The 19,654-nt window shown below is 44.8% G+C and overlaps 1 protein-coding gene across 3 annotated transcripts in view; it reads left to right on the top strand.

Moving 5' to 3' along the window:
* The first annotated feature begins 7,377 nt into the window (after positions 1-7,377).
* BSDC1 (BSD domain containing 1) overlaps positions 7,378-19,654 on the top strand; it is a 39,474-nt gene continuing 27,197 nt past the window's right edge. Inside the window, exons 1-4 of one of the 3 annotated variants that reach the window (XM_053577154.1) lie at positions 7,378-7,425; positions 7,689-7,749; positions 15,041-15,157; positions 18,314-18,481. In XM_053577154.1, the coding sequence (XP_053433129.1) occupies positions 7,415-7,425; positions 7,689-7,749; positions 15,041-15,157; positions 18,314-18,481 (357 nt within the window). In that variant the 5' untranslated portion in view covers positions 7,378-7,414. Of the gene's footprint in view, positions 7,458-7,688; positions 7,750-15,040; positions 15,158-18,313; positions 18,482-19,654 lie in introns of all 3 variants that reach the window. The other 2 variants (XM_053577156.1, XM_053577157.1) reach the window with 2 other exon arrangements.

The raw sequence follows: 19,654 nt of genomic DNA, 5'->3' as shown, positions 1-19,654 counted from the left end.
TCCTAGGAACACTTCTAGGAGTGAATAAAATAATTTCATTGAAAGAATAAATATTAAAGGGAGTGAGGACAAAAGACAGGATTAATTTGGAGCTATCTGGAGCAGCTAAAATGAAAATGGAAAGAGACGATGGAGGCAAGGCTGTAAAAGTACCTAGATAATACCTAGATTCCTGACAGCCTCTAATACAGGGCTTAAAGTTCAGAGACAGAGGACAGTCACCTAGATTTTGAATGAAAAAAAATCTCTGGGCTTGGCGTTATAGTGTGGGCCACATACACCGAGGCTGGCGGGTTCGAACCCGGCCCGGGCCTGCTAAACAACAATGTCAACTGCAACAAAAAAAATAGCCAGGCGTTGTGACGGGCGCCTGTCGTCCCAGCTACTTGGGAGGCTGAGGGCAAGAGAATAGCTTAAACCCAGGAGTTAGAGGTTGCTGTGAGCTGGGACGCTACAGCGCTCTACCGAGAGCAACAAACCGAAACTCTTTCTCAATAATAAAGAAAAAAGGAAAAGAAAATCTCGCGCTGTGAAGATGATGTCAAATGATCGTCTGCTGCTGTTAACTAAGCAGATCGTGCCGTTTACTAAGCAAGAGAGACCGCGAGCCGCCTTCCCATGAACGAGTCCACAGCACCATCTGGTGGCACCAAAGTGTCAGGTCTCCCTGCAGGCCACAGTCAAGGATCCTGGGACAGGAATCGTCTGCCTAAAGGGGTCCAGCAGCATCAGAGATGGGATTTGGATCACAGGAGGGTCTGAAGGTCAGGGATGGGGTGAATGTATGGAATTCACACATTGCCCAAGAGTTACAGGAGAACTTAGAGGCCCCAAGATTGGTAAAAACAAAACAAAACTGAGCTCCAAGAGAAAAAAATGACAATGCCCTTAAGCCAGCATTAAAATCCAGCTCTGCTGACTCCCAGTCCAGTGGCCTTTCAACATGTGACTTAATTCAACAGATGCTTGTTAACCCCCTACCAGCGCCTAGCATAGTGTTAGGCTCTGAAGACAGGAGTGAGGGGCTATGATAATAATTATAATAATCAGCACATGAATCCTCCCAGCAACCAGGCTTAATGTCCCCCTGTTAAAAATGAAGGCACTAAAGCTTGGGGAATTTAACTTGCCCAAAGCCACCTTTGATGGTAAGTGGCTAAGCTGGGATCTAAATCCAGATCTTCATGATGCTAGAGGTTATGCCAATGAAGGGAGCCAAGGTCAAGGTGTGGGGAGGAACAGATGAGGAAGACCAAGACATCCGAGCAAAAGGTCCCACTCAGTCCACAAACACAGAGGACCTCGTGGGCAAGCACTGTGCTAGGCCTAAGGGTGTGGGAATGAGATAAGGTGAACGTAAGGTAGGATAGGATGTAGTCTTCTCCTGTCTGCAGCTTATCATCTGGGCGGGGAGGCAGGACAACTGGAAGAAGTTAAGACCCAACATATAAGATGTTCAGGAACTTGACTTTATTAGACAGGGCTAATTTGGGTTCAAATCAGAGCTCTGCCTTTTCCTACCTGTGAGATCTTGAGAAAGTTACTCTATGTCTCTGAATCTCAGCATCATTTATAAAATGGAGATTAAAAATAGTCCCTACTCCTAAAGAGGAGTCAGTCATTGCTCCTATATTTTTCATTTTTTGTCACAAGAAGTAAATACTTTAGAATTGTTAAATATATAAATAAAGCGAATAAAGTTGAGTGTTCCGCAAAAAAAAAAAAAAAAATAAAAAAAAAAAAATAAAAAAAAAAAATAAAAATAGTCCCTACTTCATAGAACTATATGGAAAAGTATGCTGTGTAAAATGCTTACCTATTTAATAAAAGGCACTGTTAGACTTGTGAAAAGTAGCACATGATCATTTGATTACATTGTCTTCACAGCACAAATCATTTCCTTATTCAAAACCTTTGGTGACTCTCTTCTGCCCCTGAACTTTAAGCCCTGCATTCAAGGCTCTCAGGAATCTAGATTTTTTTTTTTTTTTAATATAGAGTCTTGGGTGGTGCCTGTGGCTCAAAGAGGTAGGACACGGGCCCCATATGCCAGAGGTGGTGGGTTCAAACCCAGCCATGGCCAAAAACTACAAAAAAAATTAAAAATATATATACAGTCTCATTCTATCACACTGGTTAGAGTGCAGTGGCATGATCATAGCTCACTGCAACCTCAAATTCTTGGGCTCAAGTGATCCTCCTACTTCAGCCTTCCTGAGTAGCTGGGACTACAGGCACCCACCACAATGCCCAGCTAAATTTTTCTATTTTTAATAGAGATGGAGTGTCTTGATCAGGCTGGTCTTGAACTCCTGAACTCAAGCAATATTCCCACGGAGGCCTTCCAGAGTACTCAGCCTCCCAAAGTTCTAGGATTACAGGCCCGAGCCACCACACGTGGCCAAGAACCTAGATATTAATAACTTTAAGCCTTGCCTCCATCTTCTCTTCCCATTTTTATTTTAGCTACTCCAGATTGCTCCAAATTAGTCATGTCTTTTGTCCTCACTCTCTTTAACCTTTATTTTCATTCGCTCAACAAATACTGAGGGTCTGTTATGCACCAGACATCATTCTAGGTGCTGGGTAATGCATGAATGAGACAGACAAAAATCCCTGCCTTCATGGAGGCCACATTTCTTTTCTTTTCTTTTCTTTTTTTTTTTTTAAGACAGAGCCTCAAGCTGTCGCCCTGGGTAGAATGCTATGGTGTCACAGCTCACAGCAACCTCCAACTCTTGGGCTTAAGGGATTCCCTTGCCTCAGCCTCCCAAGTAACTGGGGCTACAGGCATCCACCACAACACCCAACATTTTTTTTTTTTTTTTTTGGTTGTAGTTGTCATTGTTGTTTGGCAGACCCGGGCTGGATTCGAATCCACCAGCTCTGGTGTATATGGCTGGTCCCTTAACCACTTGAGCTACAGGCACTGAGCCCACATTCTTTTTCTTCTTTTTTCTTTTTTATTTATTGAGACAGAGTCTCACTTTGTCACCCTCTGTAGAGTGCTGTAACATCGTAGCTCACGGCAACCTCAAACTCTTGGGTTCAAGTGATTCTCTTGCCTCAGCCTCCCCAGTAGCTGGGACCACAGGTGCCAGTCACAATACCTGGCTATTTTTTATTTTTGTTTAGCAGGCCCGGGCCGGGTTCACACCCACCAGCCCCGGTGCATGTGGCCGGCACCCTAACCACTGAGCTATGGGCACCCTATATTCACATTCTTGTGCAAGCATCGCCACTATCCATCTCCAGAACTTGTTCATCTTCTCTAACTCAAATTCTGAGCCTACTAAACAACAACTCCCATTTTTTCTCCCCCCACTCCCTGGTAACCACCATTCTACTTTCTTTCTTTATGAACTTGACTGTTCTATGTAACTCATATAAATGGAATCATATAATTTTCTGTTACCCTGGTAGACTGCAGTGGCAGCATCATAGCTCATTACAACTTCAAACTCCTGAGCTCAAGCAATCCTCCTGCCTCAGTCTCCTGAGTAACTGGGACTACAGGTGTATGCCACCATGTCTAGCTAACTTTTCTATTTTCAGTAAAAATTGGCTCTTGCACTTGTTGAGGCTGGTCTCGAGCTCCTGAGCTCAAGCAGTCCTCTCACCTCAGACTCCCAGAGTGCTAGTATTATAAGCATGAGCCACAACACCTTGACCATGTAATGTTTTTTCTTTTGTAAATGGCTTATTTTACTTAGTATAATGTATTCAAGGTTCATTCATACTGCAACATGTGTCAGAATTTCCTTTTTTTTCTTTTGTAGAGACAGAGTCTCACTTTATGGCCCTTTGTAGAGTGCCGTGGCCTCACACAGCTCACAGCAACCTCCAACTCCTGGGCTTAAGCGATTCTCTTGCCTCAGCCTCCCGAGTAGCTGGGACTACAGGCGCCCGCCACAACGCCTGGCTATTTTTTGGTTGCAGTTTGGCCGGAGCCAGGTTTGAACCCGCGACCCTCGGTATATGGGGCCAGCGCCCTACCGACTGAGCCACAGGTGCCGCCCCAGAATTTCCTTTTTAAGCTGAATGAAATTCCATTATACTAAGTATATATCACATTTTGTTTATCCAGTCATCTGTTGATAAACACTTAGGTTGCTTCCATGTTTTGGCTATTGTGAATGATGCTCCTACAAATGTGGGTGTATGTACAGCTGTTCAAGTCCTTACTTTCAATTCTTTTGGGCATATACCCAGAAGTGGAATTGTTGGATCATATGGTAATTCTATGTTTAATTTTTTCAGGCAATGCGACACTGTATTTCACAATATTTTACATTTGTACTGGCTTTTTTTTTGTTTTGCTTTTTTGAGACCAAGGCTCACTCTGTTGCCCTGGATAGAGTGCCATGGCATCATCATAGCTTACAGCAATCTCACACTCCTGGGTTCAAGCCATCCTCTTGCCTGAGCCTCACAAGTAGCTGGGACAACCAGCATGTGTCACTATGCCACTTGAGTTTTTCCTAGTTTTAGTAGAGACAGGGTCTCACTCTTGCTCAGGCTGGTCTAGAACTCCTGAGCTCAGTCAATCCACCCACCTCAGCCTCCCAGAGTGCTAAGATTATGAAGGACGGGAGAAGCCTGAGTTATGCTTTTTAATTTTTTTTTTTTTTGTAGTTTTTGGCTGGGGCTGGGTTTGAACTCACCACCTCCGGCATATGGGGTTGGCACCCTACCCCTTTAGGAGCCACAACTGCCGCCCAAGTTATATTTTTTAAAAGATCATTTTCACTAGCCGGGCATTGTGGCGGGCACCTGTAGTCCCAGCTACTCGGGAGGCTGAGGCAAGAGAATCGCTTAAGCCTGGGAGTTGGAGGTTGCTGTGAGCTGTGTGAGGCCACGGCACTCTACCGAGGGCCATAAAGTGAGACTCTGTCTCTACAAAAAAAAAAAAGATCACTTTCAGGACAAACTGAAAGTAGGCTTAAGGAAGGCAATACTGGAAGTGGAGATACCAGTTAAGAGGCCCTTAAAATCAACCAGGTGTCTTGGAGCCCATAGCTCAATGGTTAGGGCGCTGGCCACATACATGGGGGCGGCAGGTTTGAAACTGGCCTGGGCCCGCTAAACAACAATGACAACAACAACAACAACAAATAGCTGGGCTTGTGGCGGCCACCTATAGTCCCAGCTACTTGGGAGGCTGAGGCAAGAGAATTGCTTACGCCCAAAGACACTCTACCGAGGGTAGCATAGAGAGACTCTGTCTCAAAATAAATAAATAAATCAGCAAGTGTCCAGGGTGCCAGCCACATACACCAGAGCTGGCGGGTTCAAATCTAGCCTGGCCCGCCAAACAACAACGACAACTGCAACCAACAAATAGCCAGGCGTTGTGGTGAAGTGCCTGTAGTCCCAGCTACTTGGGAGGGTGAGGCAAGAGAATCACTTAAGCCCAAGAGTTTGAGGTTGCTGTGAGCTGTGATGCCACAGCAGTCTACCCAGGGCAACAGCTTGAGACTCTGTCTCAAAAAAAAAAAAAAAAAAATCAACCAGATGAGTGATGATATTGGCTTGTATCTATATAGTAGCAGCAGAAGTGATGAAAGTGACTAGATTCTGGTTTTGTTTGAATGGCAGAGCCAATTGGATTTGCTGAAGTATTAGCTTTGAAATATGAAAGACTGTGAAAAATCAAGGATGACTCCTACATTTTTGACTTGAGCAAATGGAGGAATGATGTTACCTTTCACAGATGTACAGAAGTTCTGCAGGAAGTTGAGGTGGATGCATCAGAGTTTGTTTTGGGACATGGTAAGTTTAATATGACCATTACACATCCAAATAGGCATAATTAACATCTGGGGAATGATTACAGTCATTGAAAAGGAGAGCACCAAGGACTAAGCCCTATCCCAAGGAATGTCTCATTGCAGCAACCAGAGGGTGATTAAAAAAAAAACAGCAAAGAACACTGAGGAGTTACCAGTGAATGGGGAAGAGGAAAGTCAAGAGGACATGGTGTCTAGGAAGCAAAGACAAGAAAGTGTTTGAAGGAGGAGGATATAGTTAACCTTGCCAAGTAAGATGCTGATGGTTCAAGTAAAAAGATATTGAACATTGGCCATTGCTCTTGGCCACCTTAACAAGTTATTTCTTTTTTTTTTTGTAGAGACAGAGTCTCACTTTATGGCCCTCAGTAGAGTGCCGTGGCATCACACAGCTCACGGCAACCTCCAACTCCTGGGCTTAAGCGATTCTCTTGCCTCAGCCTCCCGAGTAGCTGGGACTACAGGCGCCCACCACAACGCCCAGCTATTTTTTTTTTTGGTTGCAGTTCAGCCGGGGCTGGGTGGGTATATGGGGCCGGCGCCTTACCGACTGAGCCACAGGCGCCGCCCCAACAAGTTATTTCAATTTCAATGGACTATGGGGAAGCAAAAACCTGACTACAGTGAGTTCAAGAGAGAATGGGGGGAGAAGGGAGTTGAATAGTGAGTATAGGCAACTTAGGAGTTTTGTTTTAATGGAGATAGGGAAATAATGTGGGATAGATTAAAGACTGGCTTTTTGTTTGCCTACTTTTAAGGTGGGAGAAATAATAGTATGTATGATGACAGGAACAATCCAGTCATCAGAGGAAAAAGAAATGGGCGGGGGGGTGTTACTAGATATATGTCCTTAAGCAGACAAGAAGTGATGGGATCTAATGCACAGTGGAAGGGTTGGCGTTAGCTGAAGTGCATCCTTGCAGAAAGGAAGGCAAGGCAAAAGTATGTGGGCTGTGGAATCTCTCCCCTCCCAACTCAGTGGAACTCAATCCCCCGTCCCCCCTCGCGGCCTTCGGATTTTTCCGTTGAACCACCACCAACAGTTGAGGTAATTGAACGTGCATCCGTCTCTCCAATATCCTGGCAGACCTCCAGAGGGTGCATCAAAGTCAATTGCGAATTCTTCACATTCCTCCAAACTCTGGCCCAGAGCTCCACTGTCTGGGTTTGTTGAACCAGCTCAAAAAAACATTGAGCAGCTGCTAACGCGGCTGGTTTCACGTTTCACTAGGGAGGCAGTCTTAACCCTGCGCTCTGGGATCCGGACTTTCGAGCTCCAACCCTCTTCCTCCCCGCCCTCCTTTCTATTCCCAATTCTCAGCACTGCAGTTAATGGACCATCATGGCCTACAATGGCCACCGTATTGGACGTCCGCAGCTACCGATAAGTAGTACAGGTGGCTGAAGGTGGTGCCTGAGAACAAGACTGAATGAGGATTGGACTGAGGGTTTAGGGGCGGGGTTTAAGGGCGAACTCGTAACATAGACTGGACAAAGCTCAGGAAGGCGTAGCCTAATGATGGAGCGGGGCGGGGACTGGGCCGAGCTCCGGGGCGGTGCTTGAGGGGGCGGTGCCGAGTCGGAAGTCAAAGGTCAGTAAATAGTGGTGATGTCAGGCAGGCAAGATGGCGGAAGGGTGAGCCCGTCATTCCGCTTCCAGGCGTTGGGGTCTGAATTCTCCCAGGGTTGGGGTGCTGGGCCAGGGTCCTTCTAGGGAACAAGAGGTCAGCGCAGGCGTGGATGGAGTTGAAAGGGCGGAGTGGAGTCGCAGTGAGAGGGGGTTGGGAAGCGGTCTGCGAAACCTCGGCCTCCGGGGCACATCTGAGGGGGAAACAGACCTGATCATTGGGCGGGCAGGCGTTGCACCGCGGGGCCGCCAGATGTGTCTGTCTTCCACAGGGAGGACGTGGGATGGTGGCGGAGCTGGCTGCAGCAGAGCTACCAGGCAGTCAAAGAGAAGGTAAGCCGGGCCAGCGCCCTTCTTCCTTAGGCAGGGCCCCGCGCCGCCTCATTGCAACCTGGTGCTGACAGCCCCGCCCGACTTTTTCGAGCGCTTGGTCTGAAGAATGAGGCTGAATTGGGCTCTACTTTTAGTCCCTTCCGGTGCACGGAAGGACAGACCGCACCGCAGCCTAGCCACAGTGAAATAAAGATAGTTTTAAAGGCTGGAGCGACCCTTTTGTAGAAATCTATAGGAAGAAGCAATTTATCGTGGGAGAACATTAGCTACCTTGAAGAAAAAGGGTTCTAATAAAGATTCTAATAATTCTTAAGTGCCACAACCAGCACTCTCTGACAGGTCCTGAGGATGCAGACTTTAGCCAGACAGATGCAGTCTTGGGCCTTACAAAACTCATAGTCTAGTAGGGAGACAGCTGTTAACCAAATAGGCAAACAAATAGCTGTTTAATTAATGTCGTAGGTGCTGTGAAAGGAAAGTACTGGGTATATGGTCTAGTCTAGGTGGTCAAGAACATGGCAGGGAAAGCATGTGTGGGAAAGAAGCCTCACTGAGGTCAACCCTGGAGAGACAGTGTGAAAATTAAGAACCCAGGCCAGAGATGAGCATGAGCTATACACACTGATACCTGATGAGTTCTAAGTGAGAGGTTTGCAAAGGGGCATAGAGAGATTTGATGGCCACAGATGGGAGGGCCTTCCATGGCTAGCTAAGCAGTCCCTGTAGAATGACTGATGCTTGGCTCTGCCAGTTGGCAGTGCCACTGTATATTCCTGTTTCATTCCATGCTAGTTTGTTAGACCAGCCTAGCTGAATCATGGAAAAAGTTAATTACTATTTACCTCAAGCAGCTAGGGTGAGTCCTGCATCAGGGCAGATTCCAGAAGGCTTCTGACCTCCACTTAAATCAGTCCTTTACTCTGAGAGAATTTTTATTTCTCCCCTGGCTTTCGTACTAGTGGGCAGCTTCTCAGCTACAGCCTAGCAAATGTGAAAGTGCCCTGAGCTCTTTATGTTGTTCATGAGAACTAAGAAAGAGGATTTCACTCTAACATTTAATAGAAGAGCAATTTGCTGGAAGGAAAATCTGACATTCATTAAGCAAATGTTGCATGAAGGCCTCTTATGTTTTCCTCAAGGTTGGTCTTACTATAACTTTTAAAAAAACAGTTGATCAGCCTTGCATTTTCGTTCTTAGGGAATTCCAGTTTGAACTTGAGTGAGGGTGTGTTGTTTCTGCCTTTCTAGAAAGAGAAGACTAATATCTACTATTCTATGAACTTGGGCGGCAAGTTTTTTTAACCTCTCTAGGCCTCAGCTCCTTATGTGTAAAATAGGAATATTGACAATGCCTAACTAATGAAATTATATAAAGTGCTTATAAATACAATAAGTACAATATAATATTAACTTTTTAAGTGTTGAGGGTAACGCAGAAACCTCTTAGAAGCCACCAGCAGCTTGTTTTTCCTTCCTTTTTGAGGGACAGGTTTTTTGGTACCTTTTTGGCCTTGCCACCCATTCTGACCATCTGGACCACTCACTTCCCAGCACCATCAATTCCCTTGCACTCCTTAGAATACATTGCTCTGGGACAGACATGGTAGCTTACACCTGTAATCCCAGCACTTTGGGAGACTGAGGTAGACAGATCACTTGAAGCCAGGGGTTTAAGACCAGCTGGAGGCCCCATCTCTATAAAAAAAAAATAGAAAAGTTATTCATATGTAGTGATACACACCTGTAGTCCCAGACACTTGGAAGGCTGAGGCAAGAAGAGGAAAAATCATTTGAGCCCAAGAATTTGAGGTTGCATTGAGCTATTATAATGCACTGCACTCTAGCCCAGGCAACAGAGGGAGACCCTGTCTTTAAAAAAAAATGCCCTGGAGAAAACAACTCTGAGATGGTGGGGGGACACAATTACAGAGGGGCTTTACCTAACAAATGCAAACATTGTAACCTAATTCTTTGTACCCTCAATTAACCTGGAACAATAAAAAAAAAAGAAAACTCTGAGATGGTGCTATAATCTGCCTTCCTCCTTACCCCCTCCCATCTCATCTTCCTATGTACATAAACAAGTGCTTGTATATACACACTGATAGAGAAAGCTTCATTGCTCTTTGGTTCCATCACAGATTTCCCAACCTCATTGGATCCAAGTACTTCCCAACAAGCCTTTTCAGTCTCTAGTTTACTTTTCCTCCCCTTACTTCAGAAACTTTCCCAACAACCTAACTCTTCCCTCAAGTCCTTTTTTCAACCATTTTATCCTTTTCATTTCCAAGAGATAACCACATCTACTTTTTGAAATTTGAGGTCAACAAGCAGGATCTTTCTTAACTCCCTCCCCACCCCTGCAGCCACCATCTAAAAGCTTATCTATGTTCACACTCAGCTTCACCTACCACTTGCCAAATCCAGTGTGTGGTTTTTAGTCCTTATCTTCCTGAACTTTTCTGCTGTATTTGACACTAGTAATCACTCCCTCTTCCTTGAAACTCTATTCTATTGGTTCTTGCGACATAATTCTCTCTCAGTTTTCCATATACTTCCCCAGACTTTGTAAATTGTTGAATGAGTTCCTCTTCCTCTGCCTGCACCTAACAGGTAATGTTCTAAGACTCTTGTCCTCAGCCCACTGCTTTGTCCACTCTCCAGACTCTTCATAGCTGGTCTTCTCCACTTTTACATTAGGGCGACTCCTAGTCCTTTTCCCTGAACTTTAGTGTTTCAGAATAGCTCCTGCTAGACAGCTATCTCCAGTATCCCACAGTCATCTTGTGTCCTAAGTCACTGTCACCATCTTCTCTCTAAATCTGCTCTTCCTTCAGTATTTTCTCATTTAACTGGAAGCTCTGCATCTACCCAGTCACCTATTTTAACAGCCAGTGGCTCTTCATTAATCTTTTCTTGCCCTCAATGTATTTATTTAATCACAAAATCCACTTTTTTTTGCCCAGTATTTCTTGAACCAGTCTCATTCCCTCCATCTATACTAGCATGTCCTTATTCATATTCTTCTATTTTCTTGCCTGGATTATTGTAACCGCCTTCTGCTTGGTGTGTCTCCCTCTTCTAATCATCTCACTCCTAGACCTGTCCTCCATGCCAGTCACTGAAAATGCAGATCTCATTAGGTCGTACCCACTGTAAACCTTTGGTAGCTCCAGATCATCCACAGAGCTGACCAGGCCCTCCCCAGTTACCCTAAGCAACTTCTCTAGCTTTTTTTTTTTTTTTTTTTGAGACAGAGTCTCACTATGTCACTCTCAGTAGAGTGCTGTGGCATCACAGCTCACAGCAATCTCAAACTCCTAGGTTTAAGCAATTCTCTTGCCTCAGCCTCCCAAGTAGCTGGGACTACAGATGCCCACCACAACGCCGTCTATTTTTGTTGCAGTTGTCATTGTTTAGCTGGCCCAGGCCAGTTTCAATGCATGTGGCCAGCACCGTAACCACTGTGCTATGGGTGCCAAGCCGAACCTCTCTAGCTTTATCTCCCACCACTTCTGCTTCACATTTATGTCCATCAGGACCAAAATGCTTGTAGGCTTCAGTAAACCCCATGTCTATACTTCCTTAGCTGACTCTTGTTCTTTAATATGGGCCCAATCCAGGCTTCAAATCCCTTCACCAAATATTCCTAACTTCTCCATAATACATTGGCCACTGCTCTGGCTTTGCACATCAATGCTCTAATGTGAGTATTTTCCCCAATACACTATGACCATCTTGAGGGCAGTCACCATGTCTGCTCATATTTGTACCTTCAGAGCTTACAATATAGTGGGGAAAACAACGGTTCATCATGTAGTCACACAAATGGTTGTATAATTAAAATTGCCCTGGCACATGTAAATCTAACATGCAAACATTTTTTGAGCACCTGCTGTACACCAGGCAGATACTGGGAAAGCATCAGAGAACAAAACACATGGGCTCTGCGTTCATGGAACTCAAGGTTTATCCAGGAAGACAGACATTGAGCAGGTAATCATAAGTCTAAAGTATGATAAACGTTAAGACAGAGATACAGCAGGAGAGCCAACAAAGCCTGAGGAGGCATCAGGGAAACTTCTCTAGGAAGTGAAGCATAGGCCTGAAGGACAAACAGGAGTTAACCAGGTGAGAGGGTTCATTCCTCGTGTGTTTGCTCACTCGTTTGTGGCTGAGTTAGAACTCTGTGTCAGGAAGGGGAATGATGTGTTCAAATACCCTCAGGTAGGGAAGATGTTAGGGCATTTGAGAAACTTGGAGAATACCAACTGGAACTCAGTGAGGGCCACAGTGGTAGGGTATGAGTGCTAGAGGCCATATTATTTAGCTTTGTAAGTGAAAGCTTTGTGTTTTTGAGACAGAGTTTTGCTCTGTCACTCAGACTAGACAGACTAGAGTACAGTGGTGTTATAGCTCACTGCAACCTCAAACTACTCCTGGCTAGAAATCCTCCTGCCTCATGATCCTCCTGCCTAGGGCAGCACCCATAGCTCTGTGGATAGGGTGCCAGCCACATACACAGAGGCTGGCCAGTTCAAACCCAGCCTGAGCCAGCTGAACAACAATGACAACTGCAACAAAAACAAAAAAAAATGGCCGGGCGTTGTGGCGGGTGGTGCCTGTTGTCCCAGCTACTTGGTAGGCTGAGGCAGGAGAATCACTTAAGCCCAGGAGTTTGAGGTTGCTGTGAGCTGTGACGCGATGGCACTCTATGAGGCGATATAGTGAGACTCTGTCTCAAAACAAACAAAAAAAAAAAAAAAACATGGGCAGCGCCTGTGGCTCAGTGGGTAGGGTACCGGCCCCATTTACCAAGGGTGGTGGGTTCAAACCTGGCCCCAGCCAAACCGCAACAAAAAAATAGCTGGGCATTGTGGCGGGCACCTGTAGTCCCAGCTACTCAGGAGGCTGAGGCAAGAGAATGGCCTAAGCCCAGGAGTTGGTGGTTGCTGTGAGCTGTGATGCCACGGCACTCTACCGAGGGCAATAAAGTAAGACTCTTGTCTCTAAAAAAAAACCAAAACCCCAAAAGATCCTCCTGCCTCAGCCTCCCAGGTAGCTGTGACTACAGGCTCATGTCTTTTTTATTTTTATTTTTTGAGACAAAGCCTCCAGTTGTTGCCCTGGATAGAGTGCTGTGGCATCACAGCTCACAGCAACCTCCAACTCCTGGACTCAAGCAAGTCTCCTGCCTCCACCTCCCAAGTAGCTGGGACTATAGGCGCTTGCCACAACGCCTGGCTATTTTTTGGTTGCAGCTATCATTGTTGTTTGGCGGCCCCAGGCTTGATTCGAACCCACCAGCTCAGGTGTACGTGGCTGGCGCCTTAGCTGCTTGAGCCACAGGCGCTGAGCCCAGGTTCATGTCTTTTGTAAAGACAGGGTCTCACTTTTGCTCAGGCTGGTCTTGACCTCCTGACCTTAAGCAATCCTCCTTATATCCCCAGCCTCCCAGAGTGCTAGCATTATAGGTGTGAGCCACCATGCTCTGCCACGATTTTATACTTGCTCTTTGGATAGTGTGTAAACATTGAAGAATGTAAAGCAGGGAGCACATGGTCTGCCCTGACTGATAAAGTACTCACTAGGTGTCACAGGAGAATGAAGCTGAGGTAGCTGATATAACCTGGGAGGAGTTCAGGTGAGAAGCAGGTTGGCCTGGTGGTGGCACTGTGTATGGAAAGAGTGAGTGAATAAATGTCCATTGCAGCCCCAATTAAGGGGTCTGAATCTGATATGAAGGCATGATTCCTGCCCCCAGAGGAGCCTATAGGTGAGATTGTCCCACTGAGAGACTTTCCAGACTAATGAAAAATAGGCAGGCCCTTCCCTGAAAAACAGCCACCAAAGCATTCAAAAAGATACTTATAAAATGCAGGTGATTGTACTCATGTAAATGACAAGGTTTGCAGAGGGGTGGGAGGAGGTGACCACTTTCTGGAGAGATAGTCCAAGAAGACATTCTAGAGTTGGTGAGTGTGAAGTGAGATAGGGCAAGACCTAGAAGGGCCTGCTGTCTTGAGCTGTGTCTGCATGCAGGGTGAGCAGCAGATTGCTCTGACAGAAGCAGACATCAATTCTGCCCACAGAGCTTTACAGATGATTAGAACCCTGGAATGGTGGAACCAAGAAGGCCTCTGAGAAAATCTGATCTAGTGTTTCTCTTGACCCCTTCCTCCCTTTATTGAATGTAAAATTCGTATGCCCTTTTACTGATATTAAATTGTTAAGAATTACTCCTAAAAGCTTTCAAAGCTATTGCTGTTACTAATTCAACATACTTTGTGAAACCTGAAGACAAATAATTTCACGTACTGCCTCATATTTCAACTCAATTTCCCTGAACAAAAACAACAAAAAAGTAAAAATAGAAACACTTTACTTTGAGAAAAAAAATCCCACACCTTTTCTTCATGTTATTTGAAATTTGAAACAAATGTGACTTGAAACATACCAAAAGTTCGTCAAAGGCCAGGTGCAGCAGCTCACACCTGTAATCCTAGCACTCTGGGAGGCCAAGGTGAGTGGATTGCTTAAGCTCAGGAGTTTAAGACCAGCCTGAGCAAAAGTAAGACCCCGTGTCTACTAAAAATAGAAAAACAGGGCGGCGCCTGTGCTCAAAGGGGTAGGGCACCGGTCCCATATGCCGGAGGCGAAGGGTTCAAACCCAGCCCCGGCCAAAAAAAAAAACTGCAAAAATAAATAAATAAATAAAATAAATTAAAAAAAAAAATTAGAGAAACAAACAAAGTAACTGGGCATCATTGTGGGCGCCAGTAGTCCCAGCTACTTGGGAGGCTGAGGAAAGAGGATCATTTGAGTCCAAGAGTTTGAGGTTGCCATAAGCTGTGATGATTCCACATCACTCTAAACAGGGTGACAGAGTGAGACTGTCTGAAAACAAAACAATTCCTCAAAGTTTGTTTTATTTTCAGACTGCATGTGCCCCCTTCTTTCCCTGTTTGAGAATCACTGATCTAGGTTACCTCCCTAATTTTATAGGGAAAACTGAGGAGTAGATAAGACTGACTTATATAGCCATATAGCTTATGAGTGCCTGGGCTGAGACTCAGTCCCCAGGCTCAGTGTAGCAGGAGTTCTCCTGTGCTCTCTGCTGTCAGGTAAACCCAGGTCATGGAATTGGAACAAGAGAGCATTGTTTGTGAGCCCAGACTCCCCGTGTCACTTGAGATTTCCATGTGTCTTTTGGTACTGAAGAAGCAGAGGGAACAGGAATGAGGGGTGGTAGGGCCAGTTTACCCTGGCATCCTTTTCTCTCTTCCTCCAGTCCTCTGAAGCCTTGGAGTTCATGAAGCGGGACCTGACAGAGTTTACCCAGGTGATGCAGCATGACACAGCCTGCACAATAGCAGCCACAGCCAGTGTGGTCAAGGAGAAGCTGGCTGTGAGTACTACCCACACCCTCTAAGTGACTGCCCCTTACAGCCTGACCTGCCTTGGGATCCTGGTGGGGGTTCCCAACCTTTCTACCATTGTGCGATTATGTATCCCTCTAGGGGGAAAAATATGGGGATTATTATTCCTCTCATTTTGAAAGAAATGGGTCTGGCAAGCAAACAAACTGCACGTGAGGGCTATCTGGAAAGTATTCAGCCATGTAATATGAAAAACAGGCACATACATGGCTGGATACTTTCCAGGCAGCCCTCACATATTAAGTTAATAATTAGCTTTCCCACTTCGGTAGTGTTTTAGTGAATGTTTTCCATTAGCAAAACTATTCCTTGCTGACAATTTAAAAAAATACAGGTCAGTAAAAAAAAAAAAAAAAAAAAGAGCAAAGCCTGGTCCTGGTTCTGTGCACCCTCAATGAATCCTCAACAACAAAAAAAAGGAGCAAAGAAGGAAGAAAGAGACAGACCTTGAAAAACCCTTAATTCCATCTCCCAGAGATAACTACTATTAAAATTTCAAAGGTATATGCCTTTGTTTTGTATACTTTGTTGTTCAAAACTGGGAAAAACTGAATGCCATGGTTTGTACAAAACCTACTTTCTGACTTAATAATATTGTAACCTCATTGTAGAGCATGATAAACGGCATGGCATGGCATTTCATTAAGTAGATTTAACCACTTCCTAGCTTCCTTTTTCATTTTTTCCAGTATTATACACAGAGCTGCAGTGAACATCCTGATTGTTAAACCTATTGCCATGACATTTTCTTTAAAGTATTAGAAGGGATAATAGAGTATAGTATTTAGCCTACAAAACTTCTCTCCAGAAATATTATACCAGTTTATATTCTTACCGGTCTTGTTTTTATTAATAAAAGATGTGGGGCGGCGCCTGTGGCTCAGTGAGTAGGGTGCCGGCCCCATATACCGAGGGTGGCGGGTTCAAACCCGGCCCCGGCTAAACTGCAACCAAAAAATAGCCAGGCATTGTGGCGGGCGCCTGTAGTCCCAGCTGCTTGGGAGGCTGAGGCAAGAGAATCGCTTAAGCCCGAGAGCTAGAGGTTGCTGTGAGTCCTGTGACGTCATGGCACTCTACCGAGGGCGGTAAAGTGAGACTCTGTCTCTACAAAAAAAAAAAAAAAAAGAGATGTGTAGTGGAATCCTCTGGTGAAATAGGAGGTAGATTCTAAAGTCAGTGTGAAAAGGGAAAACTGTATGGTCAAGATAATCCCTGTTTCACATTGTATATCAAAGCAGTACCCTGAACCCCATAAACGCATCAGTGTACAAAGTTATGAGTTAATAAAAAATAATTAATAAAAAAATTAGGAATTAAAAAATAGGAGTGAAGTAAGTAAATGTTTTGGGAAAAGTTAGCTGAGAGCTGTGGAGAGGAAACCCTGGTTTTTCATGGCTAATTAGAGTGGGCTACTGCATATAAACATGAACATGAAATGACTGGATGAAATTTTGCTTTATAGCTTACATATTTATACTTTTATTGGCCACAACAAACACCTGAGGGGAAAAAAGCCTTTGCCTTTATGTAATAAAACATAATCATTAAAAAAAAAAATAAGTCCTATAAATCTCTGATGTTTCCAGTGAAACACAGTGTACTAGTGTTTATTTTATAGTTTTTCCTTTAGTATTGGAACAGATTGTAGTTTCTTTTTGTGATCGCTAGCTGGATTAATTACCTTGTGATTAGAGGGCATGTTATGAAAAACAAGTTTTGGATTTTTTTTTTTTTTTTTTGTAGAGACAGAGTTTCACTTTATCGCCCTCGGTACAGTGCCGTGGCCTCACACAGCTCACAGCAACCTCCAACTCCTGGGCCTAGGCGATTCTCCTGCCTCAGCCTCCGGAGTAGTTGGGACTACAGGTGCCCGCCACAACGCCTGGCTATTTTTTTGTTGCAGTTTGGCCGGGGCTGGGTTTGAACCCGCCACCCTTAGTATATGGGGCCGGCGCCCTGCTCACTGAGCCTCAGGCGCCACCCTGGATTTTTTTTTTTTTTTTTCTATTTTTTAGAGAGAGGGTATTGCTCTGTCGCTCAAGGGATTTTCCCAGTTTAGCTTTCTAAAGTGCTGGGGATTACAGGCTTGAGCCACTGGGCCTGGGCAAATTTTGGAATATTTTTAGTCAAACATATTTTGTTGAATCCTCTTGTAAAATACTGCCTGCCTGCTAACCACAGTTATTGATGAATGTGAATGATAAGTACTAATGGTACTGAACTGCTGTAAATGTAAGCCACGTTAGCTGTACCAGGTTCTGGATATAAAATGCCTGGGCAGCTTACTAAAGAGTAAATATTACAGTTTTCCATAGGGTTTTAGAGCCTGACCCTGACTCTCATCACTTCAGCCCTACATGCTGGTAGGCATTCTGACCAGTAGGGTTGAAGCATGGTTTCCCACTTCCCTCTTTCGGGTTCTTACATTGACCTTTGACAGGTCCTAGGTCTCAAGCAAGGCAAACCTATCTGTTCACATCCTGCCCATATTTCTCTGATAAAGTACTCTATTTCCTGAGCAATGATGATAATGAAATTATAATATTACTTTAATATTACAGTGCTGTTATTCATTAAATATTTCCTGTGTTCCAGGCATTGTTCCAGGTCTTATCTTTTTATCTTCACAGTAACCTGATGAAGGATGTATACTTTATCCACATTTTACAGATCAGAAAATTCTCTCAGAAAGAGTTTAGACCTTATAACCAACAAGTGGTAGAACTGGGATTTATATCCATGTCTGACTCCAAAGCTAGTACCTTTTCCACCACCCCACCCATAGTTCCTCTTCCCTGCTGAAATGTCTATGCTTTGATCTTCTTCTGCAATATTTGATCAGCCTGACTGGCCTTGCAATTTTCAGAAAACAATCAATCAAGGATCACTGGTGTGATCTACACAGGCCTACTGCAGCCCCCCTCTGCATCTCTATGTGGGGCATCGATGGAGGGCCCTGACTACCTCCCTTTCCTTCTCCAGCCACAGAGATGGGATGAAGGATTGTGAGTCCTTCCCTGGTCCTCACACAAAATACACCTTGGCCCCTGATGTTTTACCCCTCATATCCCAGATTGCAGCCTGCTTCTAAGAGCACTTACTTCCTCTGTTGGTTCTCTCTGCAGACCGAAGGCTCCTCAGGAGCAACGGAGAAAATGAAGAAGGGATTGTCTGACTTCCTAGGAGTGATCTCAGACACCTTTGCACCCTCACCAGACAAAACAATCGACTGCGATGTCATCACCCTAATGGGCACGCCCTCTGGCACAGCTGAGCCCTATGATGGCACCAAGGTATTCATTCACTGGCCACCTTCCCTACAGAGGCCTGACAACATTGGGCTTTAGTTTCCAACCTGTACTCACAAAAATACCACAGAATATAAATATGCATTTATAACTATTCAAAGATTGAAGAATAGTGATGAGCAAGAAGATAAATTTTTTTTGTTTGTTTGAGACAGGGTCTCACTCTGTTGCTCAGGCTAGAGTGCCATGGCCTCATCATAGCTCACAGAAACCTCAAACTCTTGGGCTCCAGTGATCCTCTTGCCTCAGCCTCCCAAATAGCTGGGACTATAGGTGCCCGCCACAATGCTGGCTATTTCTTTTTTCTTTTCTTTTTTTTTTTTTTGTGGTTTTTGGCCAGGGCTGGGTTTGAACCCACCACCTCCGGCATATGGGACCGGCGCCCTACTCCTTGAGCCACAGGCGCCGCCCCAGGCTATTTCTTTTTAAGAGACTAGGTCTCACTCTTGCTCAGGCTGGTGTTGAACTCTTAAGCTCAAGCAGTCCACCTGCCTTGGCCTCTCAGAGTGCTAGGATTACAGGCATGAGTACCGTACCTAGCCTTTTATAAGGCTATTAACCTATTGTTTTTTTTTTGCTTGTTTGTAGAGACAGAGTCTCACTTTATCACACTTGGTAGAGTGCTGTGGCTTCACACAGCTCATAGCAACCTCCAACTCCTGGGCTTAGGCGATTCTCTTGCTTCAGTCTCCTGAGTAGCCCGGACCATAGTTATAACCTATTTTTTAAAAATTTATAGCAAGGGGCGGCAGGTTTGAACCCAGCCCCAGCCAGCTAAACAACAATGACAACTGCAACAAAAAATAGCCGGTCGTTGTGGTGGGCACCTGTAGTACTAGCTACTTGGGAGGCTGAGGCAAGAGAATTGCTTAAGCCCAAGAGTTTGAAGTTGCTGTGAGCTGTGATGCTATGGCACTCTACTCAGGGCGGAAAAAAAATTATAGCAAAATTATTAGCATTTTGCCTAATCACCATGATTTTTAATGTCTTTACATTATTGCCAGTGAATATCACTTATTCAGTTATTCCCCTAGTTGCACATTTGGATTACTTTCAGCTTTCAACCATAATAAGGAAAACTGGAGAGTATCTTAGGAGGCTTAATTTTCTTTACGTTTGGGTTATTTGAGACTATTTTCCAGCAGGAATAAATATATA

The sequence above is a fragment of the Nycticebus coucang genome, chromosome 22 (genome assembly GCF_027406575.1).
Source record: "Nycticebus coucang isolate mNycCou1 chromosome 22, mNycCou1.pri, whole genome shotgun sequence".
Lineage (NCBI taxonomy): Eukaryota > Metazoa > Chordata > Mammalia > Primates > Lorisidae > Nycticebus > Nycticebus coucang.
Note: the sequence above shows the minus strand (reverse complement) of the source record. Positions and strands in the feature narration are given on the sequence as shown.